Source organism: Bison bison, unplaced genomic scaffold (assembly GCF_000754665.1).
Source record: "Bison bison bison isolate TAMUID 2011002044 unplaced genomic scaffold, Bison_UMD1.0 scf7180017864484, whole genome shotgun sequence".
Classification (NCBI taxonomy): Eukaryota; Metazoa; Chordata; class Mammalia; order Artiodactyla; family Bovidae; genus Bison; species Bison bison.
Window position 1 is genome coordinate 4090298 of NW_011495044.1, and position 17082 is coordinate 4107379.

At 39.8% G+C, this 17082-nt stretch overlaps 1 protein-coding gene across 11 annotated transcripts in view; it reads right to left on the reverse strand.

The window, feature by feature from the left end:
* NFYC (nuclear transcription factor Y, gamma) overlaps positions 1 to 17082 on the reverse strand; it is a 64937-nt gene that overhangs the window by 21902 nt on the left and 25953 nt on the right. For all 11 annotated transcript variants that reach the window (XM_010862703.1, XM_010862697.1, XM_010862695.1 and 8 more), the window contains one exon: positions 6740 to 6852. In XM_010862703.1, the coding sequence (XP_010861005.1) occupies positions 6740 to 6844 (105 nt within the window). In that variant the 5' untranslated portion in view covers positions 6845 to 6852. The remainder of the gene's footprint in view (positions 1 to 6739; positions 6853 to 17082) is intronic.

Sequence of the window (17082 nt, forward strand, 5' to 3'; positions counted from 1 at the left end):
TACACAGCCAATGATGGATGCAATTCTAGAAATAAAAATCAATTTTGGGTTTCAAAGCTGCAAAGAAGAGAAAACTGAAAAGGCAGAGATTAGCTAAAATCAGCAAAATCCCTACTGGCACTAGGTGTCAAATGATTGATACTATAAGTGGTCTGAAATGTGATTCACCAAATCCAATACCCTCACCTGGGAAGTTACATCATCACATTATGGAGGAAGCAGCTCTTATTTGAGATTTGGTGTAATTAACATGCATTAGTGAACTTTCTTTTCCAAGACCAATAAAAAAATCAACTATACGTCAAAGAAGGCAGTGAAGCATTTTGGAAAAACATCATCAGCCTTCCCAGAATCTATTTTATGAATACAGAAGAACAGGAACTATTAAGATAAAATATACACCAAGACATCTGATTTTTTTTGGCCACACCTTGTGGCATGCAGAATCTTAGTTCCCCAACCAAGGGTGGAACCCACTACCCCCTGCAGCGGAAGCACGGCGTTCTAACCACTGGACCGCCAGGGAAATCCCAAGACATCTAATTTCTCCACCCAAATTCAACAAGCTGCTTGGCTATCACTGACCTCTATAAAACCCCAACATCAATTTTTTGTCTTTTCCAAATTAAGTATCAGCATTTTCCACGAAGCCTCTAAAAATCTAACTCTGGAGTGGTAGAGGCTTAGAAGTCCAGTTTACTAAAATTTCACCAAAAGGAGATAGCACGACACATTCTAATTTTTTCTCCTCTTTCATTTGTTCCTTCATGCAACTCAACTGATAGCAAATGTATGATGCCTACTACTATGTGCAAGACGCAAATACACTTTTCTTTGAACAGCTGGGCTTCCCTGGTGGCTCAGATGGTAAAGCGTCTGCACGCAATGCAGGAGACCTGGGTTCAATCCCTGGGTTGGGAAGATCCCCTGGAGAAGGAAATGGCAACCCATTCCAGTATTCTTGTCTGGAAAATCCCATGGACGGAGGATCCTGGTAGGCTACAGTCCATGGGGTCGCAAAGAGTCAGACACAACTGAGCGACTTCACTTTCTTTGAACAGCCAAATAGTTTAGAGACTATCACTTATGAAATATTATAATCCCCTAAGCTATACTAGAATGGGGGTGTAAAATCCCACAGGGAAAAGAAAGAAATGACCAACTGCAAGTGGTGGGTAGCGGGGAGGTGTTGGAGTGAGCAAGAGGAGTTGGCAAATGTTCCGAAGAGGGGCTGACATCTGAATTGTGTCTTGGGATCCTTCAAATCTGCTTGCTGGAAAAGTAAGTGAATGTTATTCAAAGGACACAGCACACACAGAAGCACAGAGACAAAAAAAACTGGCCTATTTAAGTTTTAGATGTATGACCTCAGTACAGAGGGGAGCAGCAGGAAAGGGAATACTGGATTGGGGCCAGACCCTAAAGGGATTTAAAAACAAAAAAACATTTAACTACAGAAATCAATCACTGGTCCTCCTTCTTGTGTGGTGTATCACACAAAATGATGCTAAACAGAAATGCCAAAGAAAACGCTAGGGATGATAAGTTTCTTTGGAAGGCCTCCCAGGATGATACACACAGCACAAGATTATGACCACAAGATTTAGGTCTCTTACAAGTGTGTTCTCATTTGGCTTCGTCATTTAATATAATTCCCACAACACTGTTCTAAGATTACTTAACTAAAGCCCAGAGCTGATAAAAAGATCTCCTTCCCCAACTTGAAAGAATAAAATATTACTTTCAGAATTTTTATGAGACTACAATTAAAAAAAAACAACAACAAGGAAAAGTCAAGATATAGTTCCACCTTGAAGAGAGGAAGAAACTTACAAAAAACTCTGTTCTAAGTCCCATACATCTTTTCTTTTGTGAGAAATTTTCTCATGATCTTTAAACCTTGAGATCTTAAAAGATCTTCAGATGTGCATGTGGGGCTCATCATCACTGACAATAGCCCAGCTTTCTATAATCTCAGCCCAGCTTTCCAGTCACATGTAAGGCTTTATGACCAGCTTATTGGAGAGAGGCGCCCCTTCACAATCGGTAAACTGGCTTTCAATTCAATGCTCCCTTGTCATTGGCAACCATGCAACTGACATGAGTAACATTTAACTTCTTATCCTGATGCGAATCCAAGTGGAATAACAACTGACACACTTTACTCTTAGGAGTGACATCAGAAAGGTTGGAGAGCGGATTCTCTCTCAGAACATCTTTGTGCTCCTGACCACAACCAAAGAAGTATGTTTAAAAATGCTGCCATCTGAAACTGCTGAACTTCAAGAAGTCTGAATTCACTCAATGAGAGTTTAAAGCCAAATTACAGTCAATAGGTCTCAGGCTGAACTAAACAACATCTGGAGTTTCAAATAATGATGAGGAATCTTTTGCAGGCCTACCTAGTCAGGCACTCACTCTGCAAAATCAAGATTCTACCTTCTCAAAAGCAGTGATTCTCAACATGGACAGCATGTTAGGATCACCTTGGGGAGCTTCTGAAACACAAGATGTCTGGGCTCTACCTCAGACTAACTGAATCAGGAACTCTAGGGAGTGGAGTCCTGGCATCACATTTTTTGAAAACTACCCTGGTGACTATAATCCACAGTGAGGGTTAAGGACCACTGCTTTAAAGCCTTGCCGCTCAAAGTGAGGTCCCTAGACCCACAATGGCATCATCTGGGAACATGAATGAAGTGCAGAATCTAAGGTTCCTCTCCAAACCTGCTAAATCAAAATCTGTATTTCAACATGACCCTCATGTGGTTCACATATAGACAATAAAGTCTGTGAAGCACTGTTCTACAGGAAGGGCTCAAACAGCACAGCAACTATTTTTTAGCAGTCCACCAAACTTCACCTCCAAGTTCTCGTTTAAATGGTTATCTGATTTGATTGTAATGGTGGAAATGTCATCTTCCAATCTAGAGACACTGAAGAATGAAAAGATGTAACAGGCAATTAAAAGAAAGTGACCAAAGCATTAAATTAGGGCTAACCTGAAGGCTAAATGGGGTGTAGGGAGGGAGTTTGAAGGAGGATTAGATTTTTCTTTAAGATTCAGCATTACTACCTCCCCACCTGCCCCACAAAGGACAAAAGTTAGCTCTTTTTTCCCCACTTTCAAAGAGGTCTAGAGACTAAAATTTAATGCCAAGAAGTCTATTAATTATTGCTCCCAGAGGTCTGCTAAGCAGGAATACAGCATTTAACACAATCATCCTGGTATATAATCATTTTGGTATGATTTTTAATCAACTCAGTTTCAGGTGAGCACCACCTGAGGTTATGGACAATGCAGAGCTTTGAAGAATGAGGAGAGCAAGATGGCCAAGCTGAGATGAAAGACAAATTGCTTTTGCCGAACAGAGACCGAGATAACTGGGGCCAAAGTCGCCAATATATAATGAACTGTATCACCTGTGTTTAGTCGCTCAGTTGTGTCCAACTCTTTGCAACCCCACGGACTAGCAAACCCGAATTACTTATTTTTGGAACACCTCTGTCACAGGCTTAGAGAGACCACAACACCTTATGAGTGTTCTCATAAACTTTATTTACATTTGGATGGTTTGAACATACAGATTTTTTAAAAAATCCGGTAGACATTTTGAGATACCAGCCTAAGAGGCTCTGCCATATCTGAGCAAGTCTGGTTGAGGTGCTGCTCGAGCTCTACAAAGGCACACACTAAGCACTGAAATATCAGCCGCGTCACACAGGCAGAGGTTCAGTCAGAGAAGCAGATGCCTTCATTTGCCATTGGCAGAGGAAAATAAAAGTTTTGCAAAGGGACTTTACCGGATTGCATTCTCACTCAAACCTGGCACTATGCTGCTTCACACTAAGTCTGAAGTGGAGGAGTCTATGATTCATTTAAACATTTACTGCGCACCTATTACATGCCAGGGCTTCCCTTGTGGCTCAGCTGGTAAAGAATCCGCCTGTAATGCAAGAGACCTGGGTTTGACCCCTGGGTTGGGAAGATCCCCTAGAGAAGGGAAATGCTACCCACTCCAGTATTCTGGCCTGGAGAATTCCATGGACTGTATAGTCTACGGGGTTGCAAAGAGTTGGACACGACTGAGCAATTTTCATTCATTCACTCACTATTACAAGCCAAACATCATTCTAAGCATCTGATTTAAGAGATACCATGGTAGTATTCTGACTTCCCTGGTGGCTCAGACAGTAAAGCGTCTGTCTACAATGTGGGAGACCCGGGTTTGATCCCTGGGTTGGGAAGTTCCCTGGAGAAGGAAATGGCAACCCACTCCAGTACTCTTGCCTACAAAATCCCATGGACGGAGGAGCCTGGTGTCCATGAGGTCACAAAGAGTCGGACATGACTGAATGACTTCACTTTCACTTATGGTAGCATTCTAAGATTCTTTTCTTGAGAGTATGTGGAAGGAAAATTTTAGCCATCAACAGGAGAATGATTAAAAATGACTTTTGTCCTTGGTCTTTCTCCTTACTCATAAAACTTGAACTAAAAGTAAATCCCTCAAAGTAATCCACTTTTAACCTCTGCAGGACTAGCTGTCTAGCTACAAAAATTTGGTCAACACCACTATCTTCTCTGACGTCAATCAAACCTGAAAAGTAAATCAAGCAGGATAACATCAAAGCCCATATTCCTCTTCACTGCAGCATTATTCACTATAGGCAAGAAACAAAAGCAACCCAAATGCCCACTGACAGATGACTAGATAAACAAAATGTGGTATACACACATATACAAGGAAATATTATTCAGCCTAAACAAAGAAATCTTGTCATATGCTACAACATGGACGAACCTTGAAATCTCTTAAATTATCTCTTAAATCACTTACTTATGCTAAGTAAGTGAAATGAGCCAGACACAAAAAGACACATGCTGTCTGAGTCTACTTACTTATATGAGGTACTTAGAGCAGCCAAATTCATAGAAACAAAGCAGAACAGTGATTACCAACGGCTGGAGAGTGGGGAAAGTGGGTAGTTGTTTTATGAGTGTAAAGCTCCAATTCCACAGGATAAAAAAGTCCTGGAGATCTGTTTTACAACAATGTAAATATACCACTGAACTGCACATTTTAAATGGTCAAGATGGTAAATTTTGTTGTGTTGTTTTACCACAATTTAAAAAAAAAATTCAAAGTCCAACAAAATACAGAAAAGCTAGGTGCTGAATTTCAACTTCTAAAGTTCATCTGATCACTTGTCTGATCCTGAATTTGTTTCTGCATTCAAGCTGGAACATGCTTGCTGCACTGCCTAGTCCCACTAGAACTCAGGAAGGCACTCGTTTTGTACCAGGCTGATCCCAGCACTTGAACCTGAAAGCTTAACCATGACATTATCCCCTCAAAACATACAAAATACCCCACTTCTGACTTTATAATTCCATTTTTTCCCTCCCTTCCGCTTTATATCTAAGATACTATTGGTAACTACCACCTTTAGACTGCAGAATGATTTTTCAGTGGAAATCCACCAGTGAACACAGGCCACTCAGAGAAAGCCCAAACCAAGGTCAAATGCTGAAAATCCCCCCTATAAACAAACATGACCCACAAGGATACCCAGAATATAGGGGGTTTTTTTGACCCCTGAAGTCAGTGGACATTTATCACAATGAGAAGTTATTGTTTATTTCACTCATTCATTACCTGTTTCTGTCTCTCCCACCAGAATACATGTTCTGTGAGTGCACCAGTTTTGTCTGTGTGGTTCACAATAACTAGCCTAGCCATAGTAGGTGTGTAAGTATTCATCGAGTAAATGAAAACTGATCATGTATGTCAGAGGTTAAGGACCTTGCAACATGAGTTCTACATCAGGAAAGAATCCAGTATTTGCTCTGCCAGGATGCTAAAACCTCTGGGTCAGGAATGACATATCTCACAGAGTGCTCCTTCAGCCATTCGCTGAAATGGGACCAAACACAACATTATTCATTATGGATATAACATCATACTCTCCCTTTTAATGCTTCAGATTCATCACTGTGCCTGACTCAGTAACTATTTAATAAATACTTGTTGAACAAATGACCTGGGTGTAATTATTACATTGTAAGCTCCTCAAGGGCCAGGGTTTTGATTCTTCTGTCAGTGGGCCTCAACAAGGATGATTTCAGCCCCCAGGGAACATTTGCCAGTGTCTAGCCACAGTTTTGGCTGTCAGAACTGGAAGTGCAGTGCCACTGGCTACAGTGATTAAAGGCCAGAGATGCTGCTAAATACCATACAATGCACAGAAGAGCCCCTCACAACAAGGAATTATCTGGCCCGAAGTGTCAATAATACTGCTCTTAAAAAACCCCGATCTAAGTGTATCTTTTAATACCTGGAAAGAGTGCTGGCTTACAATAGATTTGTTGTTGAATAAACTGCCCAACAGTTTTCACCAGGTCCTAGAAACCTGGCAGGGCCACTAAATCAGGCCACAGAAATGAGCTACAGCTTCTGGAGGAAAGGAAGACCTGCTTTTCTGCATTCTCTAAAAGATCTGCCTCACATTAAACAATCTCCAAGTCAAAGCATCCACAGGCCTAAAGAAAGCCACTAAAATTAAAAAAAAAAAAATCCATGTAGTTACCTCACCTAAAGTAAATTGTATCTTCATCTTCTTACCCACAGGTCAGAAATGAACTATACCTTTGTAAATGTGCTTGAGATTAAACATGCTTTAGCCTAAGTTTTGATTATTCATCTCAAAGCTAGTTAAGTCTCTCAGTCTTCCTTACCACTGTTAAATTCCGGATTTCTTCCATGACGCGAGGCCAGAAGGACTGCAGGCTCTGCTGGGCGTCGCTGCTGCTGGCACCACCAAACCCTCCTTCTGTGGACATTCCGACAGCTAAAAACACACACATACGCGACACGTGTTACACAGAAGAAAGTCAGGCTTTGCATCTATTTATATCTTTCCTTGTGGATGTTTTCACTAATTCTTTCAGTTTTTCAGTCTGAGAAGATAATACAATTGTGCTGAAGAGGTTTTTCACACCAACTTAAGTCTTGGCAAAAAATGAGGAACGTTTTCCCTTTCATCCAGCTTATCTCACAGAGACTAACAAGAAGCTGAAATCAGAAAATCTAAAATTCCTAGAAGAAAAAAAAAATATACATATATATATACATAAAACTGCTAGAAACCCAAATTCAAATCCTAATGTGAATCAAGGACTTTTAACGTCTCATTTCAGAGAGAAGGAAAAAATAAAAATGTACTTGGCTGCCCTAGTGTTATCCGTAATTTTCAACGCCATCCTCTCCAGTGTTTTTCAAGTTCTATGTGGCTTCTCACACTCCATGCCACAGCCTGCAGAACATATATTAAGAGTCCCCAGTGAGTAATACTGTACATAAATGTAAACCCAGAGTCTTAAAAACTAAGAGCCAAGTTTATTCTGCTGTTTTAGTCACTGTGGTCCCATTTCTTTGGGGCTGACGATTATTATTCTTTCTAATCTCAAACTAATCTTCCTCAAAGGACACAAAATCCGTACAGCCTAGGCCAGTAACTGAGTGGGTGGCACAAAGTCCTTGAAATCACTTCCAGTTCTTTGCTTACCTGAACCCTGTTGTTAGGCACAAAGTCAAACAAAGCACACCATCAAGTGGAAGCTCTAAGATGGTTGAAAAACAATAGGGCATTAAATTCAGTACAGAGAGAAGAGGACCAAAGTTTGGTCAACTGTTTTGTTGTGAGGGAGGGAAGATGAATAAGGACCCCTGCACCACCTATATCTACACCATAAACATAGATAATACTGTAATGTTTGAAAAGATTTACAGGGGGAAAGTAAAAAACTCCAGATGGCTTAAATGTTTACCTGGCAAATACTTGAATCTAAGAAACACTTTAATTAGACACAAAGAACAAGAAACTTTAGTGATATCCCAAGAATTTCTATTCTGGGAAATTATTCAAAAAGATTTAATATGCCAGTGATAGGATGCTAGCGGAGAGCTATGTAAGTCATTAAGAACTAATTCTGACGGGCTGAAAGAAAAGCAGCAAGGCCAGGTGTCACACGACCAAACTGCTACTTTCCAGGGTCCATGTGGATGCATGCTGGGCTGATTACTCTCTATCAGCAGAGTGGATGAAGGCTGATAAATCGAAGTTTAGACTGTGAGGATGTCTGATTCACTCCTAAATGTTTGCCTGGGATTGTCCTAGAAATCTCTGATTTTTTTTCCCCTTTTTCTTCTAAAGGAAATGATGAGAGGAAAGAACAGAAGGAAAACAAGAGTACAATCTTCAAAGCAGATTTCACTCTGGTATAATGACATTAGTGGGTGATGATGTAATGGGAAAAGGTTTGGAGCCAATTTCTGGTGCTGGAGGCCCACAAGCAGCTCTATACATCAGCAGGAACTCTAAGTCCTAGGAAGCAATATGATCTTGGGAGTTTCTGGAGGGAAATAAAGTGAAGAGTGTTGAATCACAGTTGGAAATGACTAGATTAAAATCCTGAGTCCTAAAAAACTAAGTAAGAACACTTCAGCTCAGCTCCCATGACATCTTCACTTATCACCATATGCACGTGACCTATACACTATTATCTCAGATGTTCTGAGAACAAAGAAGTCAAGGTAATCTAGAGAAGTGTAGTTATTTATTTTTGTTAATAGATTCTTATGAGGTACTCATGACAATGATGAGAGCGAGAATCTAACCTTTTTAAAAGGGGCAAATAAAACCTTTCCAGAAATGAAATCAATTATCAAAAAACTTTAAAAATGAATCTAACCTTTTACTGTACAGATCCAAGGAAAGGCCTGATCTTACCGAATCTGCCATGTAAGCTGCTATGGTCAAAGAAGGAAGAGGCACAGTTGCCAGTGTGATACTCTGTACAACTTGCTAATGAGAAGCAGGATTCCTCTGAGTGCAAAGGTCTTTAAGATTTACAAAGCTGGTAACCAGTTTTGACTGTCCTCTGATCTCCTCCCATAAATGTTATCAAGGTACATAATTCAAGAAGCATTTTTAAAACCATCTGTGCATAGTCTGCTTTTAAATCTTGAATGGCCCCAACTAAGCATGTGCTGGCGCAATCAGTTCCCAAACATCTGTGCAGTCAATAGATTATGAATGAATCTTTGGCTGGCTCAGAGCCACACACTGTTGGAGTGGGGGTGCGCACAAAACAAACGTTGAAAAAATCTTTCTGGAACTGACGAACGTATTAAAGGTTATTAAGTTTTTAACTCGAGAGACCCATTTTGAATTAGAAAACCATAAATGGATAATGGCAAAAAAAATCCAAATCAATAATAATGTTCTTTACATTTTACTGCCTCATAGAACTTTAAAATGGGGTGGGGGTGCTTTAAGAACCACCCAGGTCCAGCTCCTCTAAAAGATGCTCACAGCTCTACTTCAACCTCTGCCCAGCTCCCTCAATGCACCCTACGAGGTCACTGAAACATGAGCTCCTCCCTCTACAGTTCTAGGAAACTGGTGCACTGGCTAGGCATTCTTTTCCATCTTTGGACAGCTCTCACTGCTCTTCTTTACATTAAGTTGAATTTACAAACAAAGGATCATTTCGGCTTTAGATGTAGTTACAACTTTTATGATTTTTCCATCCAGAAACCTCTTCATAAATTCCTGACTTCAAAAAACAAAGGTACTGGACTCTCCTCATCAGGGACAGAAGACCTTTTCATGAGGAAAAAGAAAAAATGGTTTGGAGCATATTTTCTAGCATCTTTGCACAGAAATAATTTGTAGATAATTCTCAGTATCTCTTGGAAGACCATAAATTGTTACTATAAATTCCTAGAAAAGGTGAATATTTTTATTCAAAAGGCTTTCCTTAAAGCAGATCCAGTCTTCACATGGGGCTTTACAAATTAGATCAAATCTCAAGCAACAGATTTCATGAGAATAAGCTAGAATTCTCAATATTTTCTGACTGTGGCACAACTTAAAATTAAAATAATAAAACCTAATCATAAAAAAATTCTGCTCACTAAACACCTAAGTTAAAAAACATAAAGTAACTTCTCACTTATTTTAATATTACATTAATTGCAACTAAATTGATTTTGCTACAAAGTAGCCTATTTGTAACATCTACAACCCATGGAAAATATGCCAGGTTCATCTTCTAGAATGATGAGAAAGGAATGGATTTAAAAGTAAGAAGAGATTTATATTCCAGGATCCTTTTTACTCCATGTTAAATTGCTATTCCTATCATGAGATAAAGCTACTTACATACAGTAAGACCAAGCCGCATTAGCTTAGATGCCTCTTTTGAAAAATGCACAACAGAATTTCCCAGATTTAATTAATAATTAATATTAGATTTATCATTCATGTTCATTAATTAGTTTATAAATACCTAATAAGACTGCCTGCTTAATTATTTAATAAAGACTTAAGAATCAGATAAAGTATTGAATGGTTATTGCTATAAGAAATCTCAACTCCCATTATCTTTTCATTTATCTGGTTTTAAACACAGTTTCCTTTCCAAAACTAAAATGGGAAGAATCAAAGTCCACCAGGAAAAGGCTGTTTCTCCAGTGCTCAAATCAACTGCCATCTCTCCACAAGTCTCTAAATCACCACAAGTGATCACTCCTTCCGTGAACCTTCAGAGCTCTTAATCTGTACTTCTTCCTGCCCTCACCGCATTACCTTGTATGATCAATATTTATGTATTTCTTACCACATATCCCCTTCTGGTTTATAAGCTTCTTGTGGGTAGGACGTGAATATGATTCATCTCTGGATTCCCTCACAGCACCGAGCACAAAGTCTGATAAATAATTATTTCTGAATGAAAGAGAGCTTTTGCATATGTACTTTCTGAGAAAAAAGAGGCCTCTTAGAAAGCCTGGCTCTGAAATAAGATTTATTGGGACGGCACACTATTTTAGGAAGTTCAGAATATATGAGGTTCTCGCTGGGCCTTTAAAGTGTTAGTAGGACTACAATCAGAAATCCACGTGACTTGCTTAAGTGAATTTAAGATAAAATGAAGGAAGAGGATACGCACACGCACACGCACGCACACACACGCACGCACACACACGTGTCCTGGAAGTTACAAGGCAGACCAGAAGGCTGGAAACATCGGTGTGTACTATCCACAGCATAAAACTCTTGAAAGTCAGAAACTTCTCAGAAAGGTGACCAGGACAGGAGGAGAAAAGGGGTGGGGAATACCTCTGTTTGGCCATCCACTGCAAGGAAGATAAGGAGAACATCATGCAGAAAATGAGATGATTCAATCAGATCACTCAAGGGCACACAATCTAACTGTCATTCAAATAGCCAGTTACTTTATCAGTTTTAAAGAAAGAAGACCTAAGCAGTTTTCAAAACATCTCAAAAGCAGAGTGCTCCTCCTTTGAGATTCTCTTGGAAGTCTTTCAAGCTCTTGGTTTTGACCAGGTACCATTCTTACCAAATCCTCCCTGAGTGATACGCTGGACGTGGAACAGGATGTATCAAAATAATCAAGCTCATATACAAAGAAACATAAGATTTTACTACAATATCCCCTAGTCTCTAAAACTCTGCATCTTTAGAGCTAAAGCCTATTTCTTAGCATATACCTCATTCTCTCTACAAAAATCCTTTGTAATATGTCTAAACCCACATATAGCTTTCTAAAGTAACTAAAACAAAACAAATGTTGTTGGGAGACAATACCTAAATCCCTATCATCACAACAACTATTAAAGGAAAAAAGACCAGAGGAAACTCCCCTAAAATGAAGACCAATCTTTGATCAATGCTGCTCCCTATTAAAATACTAGAGCTGCCCCGTTTCAGGCAGTCAATTTTTACTTAAAAATAATGTTCTCACTATTAAATGTGAGCAAATACGCCTTAGCCCAGTTGTGACTGAAGAACAAATCTAAACACTGGTACCATCTTTCACCTTAATGCCCCTCACCATCCAACTTGCAGCCTCTAGGCATTTCAGGCTGAGAATGCCCTAACAGTTCCTATATGTCTCCAACTTAACATGTATCAAGCATCTCCCTATGTTCAAAGCACATTAACTTCTTCACTTCTTTTCTTGACTTGCATTTTGATCATGTTTGTCATTAGATAACATGATTTTTCTTTTGCCCAATTAGTAGCTCTATCACACACATTTTATGTTCCAGTACTACTCAGGTATTTACTGAAGTTAGTTCCAAGCTTCTTTACTTGAACTGGCTAAAACTGTTGGGATACTATATTTCAAATGGGGAATGAAGAGACGACGAGAGATAAAGAAAGAATATTAATATGAATGAATAAGAGGAAAGCTAACTTGTGCTTGCTATTTTAGATATTCTCCCAAACTACAAAGAAAAGTGAAAACTAAATTTGAGAACTGAAATTTCTGCAACAAAACAATTCCACCAACATCAAGTTGGCTCTCATGTTTACACAGATGGACCTAAAACCATTATCAATCACAAGGGCTAAAAAGGATTTCAAGCATTAAGGAGGCATATGCTTTCCACAATAAAACCAATCCTAAATTGACAATTTCAGAAGAAAAATAACACTGTTCTGGAAATCAAAAGACCTTTGTGAACTGGCCTGCTGCCGACTAGCCAGTGGCCTTGGGCCAGTCACTGCACTAAGCCACTGCAGCTGCAACGTATACTGAACACATACACCAAAGGGCAAAGGGGCGGTCTGGCATGGAAGGCCTACACTTCACTGCTTGAGGATGCAATAAATGAATGAATACAAGGCAGGGGGACTAGAGAGAAAAGAGGGTTCAACTGTCTTTATTTAAGCTCATCTAAGGTTTCTACCGAGGCAAGAAAGCACTAAGCCTGGTGCCAGAAACCTTACTACTCAAGTTCTAAACATAACTGGATACCAGATGGTCATACTTACTGACAGGTTATTATACAGTACCCCACTACTGTAATAATGAATAATGCTGTCTTACTGGAGACCCCTTTCCCTAATCCTGAACGCCAAGTTCAGTGTTTGAGGGTGTGTCTGTCTTGAACTCCAAATGGCTAAGTAAGTCTGAAGCCCCTTTTCTAACTGCATACAGCAGAAACTGTGCTTTCCAAAAGACTATAGGTTGGAACTGGCTGCACAGTACTCTTCCTAAAGATCTGGTCACAAAGATACATTTTCAAACTGGCAGCAGAGACACTTCCTTCAAAAACAAAAACATGTTTCTGTTTGCCGTCTGATGCTGCTGCTGCTAAGTCGCTTCAGTCATGTCCGACTCTGTGCGACCCCATAGAAGGCAGCCCACCAGGCTCCCCTGTCCCTGAGATTCTCCAGGCAAGAACACTGGAGTGGGTTGCCATTTCCTTCTCCAATGCATGAAAGGAAAAAGTGAAAGTGAAGTCGCTCAGTTGTGTCTGACTCTTAGCGACCCCATGGACCCGTAGCCTACCAGGCTCCTCCATCCATGGGACTTTCCAGGCAAGAGTACTGCAGTGGGGTGCCATTGCCTTCTCCAACAACATACTCTTTCAAACAAGGGAAAGATCATAATACAGTGTGTCTGGGGAAAAAAGGAAGGTAGAGCAACTTATGGTATGAAACTTAACAGGAAGGCATGACCAGAACATTAGAAAAAAACCTGTTTCTGTGGAATAGAAACGGTATGTAAACATATTACTTCACACATTTGTTTCCTCATTCCTTCACTGATGTCCAACTTACATGATATATATTATATACACAGGTATATATGATAGCAACAAAACACTATCAGTATTTTGTACGATGGAGAAAAAAGACCAACAGGTATTTTAAAGGCAAGGGCCCACAAACCACAGCCCCCAAGCCAAATTTGGCCTGCAGCCTCTTTCTGTAAATTCACTTTTACTGGAAGACTGCAGCCCCATTCATATATGTTGTCTATGGTTGTTTTCATGCGGTAACAGTAGAGTTCAAAGTGTTACAAAAGAAAGTGTATGACCAACAAGCTAAAAATATTATCTAGCTCTTTACCAAAAAAGAGGATTTGCTATCCTAACAATGGGGAAACTGAGGGCCAGAGATTGGAAAGCTTGCAGTAGATCACACAACTATTAGATGGCTTCCTCACCCATTCAATCTCCAACCCGCTCTGCGCCACAAAATATCTGTTAATCTCTCCTGACACTCCAACCTAATGAAAGTAAATACATTTCTGAAGGAAGAATGACGAGTAACTGGCTTTTTCAGACTCTGAGCCTCAAAGAAAATTCTAACACGAGCTGGAGAAAGAATAGTGCTACGTGTGCTCAGTCGTGTCCGACTCTTTGCGACCCCATGGACTGTAGCCGCCAGGCTCCTCTGTCCATAAGGATTCTCCAGGCAAGAATACTGTAGTGGGTTGCCATGTCCTCCCCCAGGGGATCTTCCCAACCCAGGGATCAAACCCAGGTCTCCAGCATTGCAGGTGGGTTCTTTACCTTCTGAGCCACCAGGGAAGTCCATAGTGCCTGTTGTCTAAGCTAAATCATATTCTAAAACAGAGAGTCATTTTGCTTCCTGGATTCCTTCTGAAACTCAGAAACTCTAAGAACAACCTTTCACCCAGTCTCTAGCAGGCTCCTGAGTTGATGTATGCCCAGAAGTGAAAAGCGTGATTCTGAAGAATGTTTCAAAGATACCAACTTAAGAGCTTTAGAGTTTTACATAATACTTGTTTCATACATTATCTTCAGTTGATCTTCACTCAGCTCAGTGCCAAAGATATCAGTATCATTCCAATTTTACAGATAAGAAAGCCAAGGGTTGGGTATCTTTGTGCTCAAGGTCACATGTAGTAAATGGAGAAGCTGGAAATACAAAAGCTCTAAAATTCTGTTCTCGGTTTAGCACAGCTTGTTCATTCTCACTTTATGTTGCTTTAAGGTGTGTGTGTGTATGCAAACTATTCAGAGATATGAGCAATCTCAGCTTTGATCACTGACTCAAATCCTTTACCTAAAAGATCATTTTAATCCACTTGCTCCTAAAATCTCTGTGGAAAACATGGAAGAGAAGATGCTCATGGAAGAGAAGATAGCTCACTGCTATCTCCTTCTCTTATTTCTCTGTGTCTCTTTCCTTGCTCCCTCACTCTCTTTTCTATCATTCCCTCTTGCTTGTCTCTAGGACAGTCAGTAGCACCTATGAATACTCAGCTGCAAACAGTGGGGGGCAGTAAAGTACAGGGTAAGTACATAAAGAAAATCTATTGGACCTGGAGGTTCTTGTTCTCTGGCTACTAACTGGTCACTTAACTTCTTGAGGCCTCTGGTCACCTCACAGGGCAGCTGCAGCATACAAGTGGGAAACACATGTAAGAAGGCCTTGAAAAATACCAAGCATCATGTAAATGTCATATGGCATATCAAAATCACTGCTCAGAGCTAGACAAGTCATCTATCCTGGTCTGACCAGTTTCAAACACAGTACCACACCAAAAGACCAATCTCCCTTACATATAGTAACAAGTAACCCAATTTGCTTCTTTCTCTAATTTAGACTACTTAGAGTTTCCGGAGTGCAGAGTCAGATGCATAGAAACAAATGCACTGAGAAATCTTCTTCCACTTCTTTTATAAATATAAAATAACTTGAAGCCCTTTAAAGTTTTAAATTCAGAATGAATGTACTAGTTCCAAACAAAGAATTCAAGATAGATATGATTAGGTACGCTCTTAACTTAAATCCTTGGGAATGTCAATGATCAGTAGCTATGCAGGCTCTCTCTCTAGACAAATCCAAAAAAACTAAAATTCTTAGAACCTGTCTCCTTGGACACCTCAGACTTCCATAGGCAGGGAGTATGTGGCTGTTCTGTCTTGCAAAAGGAATTTTGTTTTTTATGTTAAAAAGTGGAGGAGACCTGGAATCTAGGCAGCATCCCATCCTATCTGGCCCCACCAACCAAGAGAAAGATTCTGTTTTGAGCTCTGAAAAGAGCCCTGGCTGCTTCTACCTCCATCTAAGATCTTGGAGTAAAGGGAACATGTTGTGAATGTAGTACTTTATGAGACTATCTAATGGATTGAAACCAACTTTTTAAAGTTTTGGGGGGACTAGCACTGCTAAGGAGCTTGCTTTCACACTACGTACAACTGTAAGAAATTAAACATACACAGTCACCGATCAGTGATCACTAAATTTTTTTCTCCCCAAGAAACCATTCCTGGCACCCAATAAAATCTATTTCTATAATTAGCGTATTCACTTTCTTCAGGCACATTACTATTATTAGGTACATTATTTTTTAAGCCTAAAATTTTCGTGCTCCTATTTTCTCCCCTGTTCTTATTTAATTATCTTTGTTTCTGGCACATCCTCAAGGAAAACATGGCTTGGACATAGTGGGGACTCAACACACATCTACTAATGAACAAACACAAGCTCCTCAAGAACTATTTTAAGACCCCAGGTACCTTTGACTTCACTCTGGGTTCTTTTCTTTGAAATGTGCATATGGGGAAATCCCTTCTCAAGTACCTAAGCTCAGCTGTGCAATAACTGTTGTGTAGTAATACAATGGAAAAGTAAAAAAAAAAGTGGGGATGGGAAGAAACCTGTTCTACTTTAGAAAATGTTAACACAAAATGTTCATAATTATCTAATCATAGACTCCACTGAAAAATGGAAGATTGTGCTGGTGAATTAATCTATCTAAAAACTGGAGAATTCTCGATAAAAAACTCAGAGGGCATTAGAAGAGTGTCAGTAAGAGCTTGGCTTTATTGATTTAGCTACATGATTCTGCTGATTCACAGACACTAAATTCTGCCCTCTGCTTAGTGTCTTTTAGCACTGATTTGAAAGTTAGAAGCAAGCAAGCAAGGGCACGAGAATAAACAAATCCTCCAAGTCAACCAAACGCTAAATCTCCCACCTCTGTGTATACAGCTGTCAGGAACAGAGAATGTAAAGACCACTTCAAAGAATGCAAAGCAACGGAGATGGTTATGCTAATCCTTTGCATTTGTACATGCTTTACACTTTGTAAAGTAGCTTTCCTCCTTTACGTTATCTCATTTATTCTTCACTACAAACACAAATACTAATGTTCCCATCTGACAGATAAAGATACTTAATCCAGAAGACTGAGGGGCATGTCTTAGGTTACAGGGCAAGTAT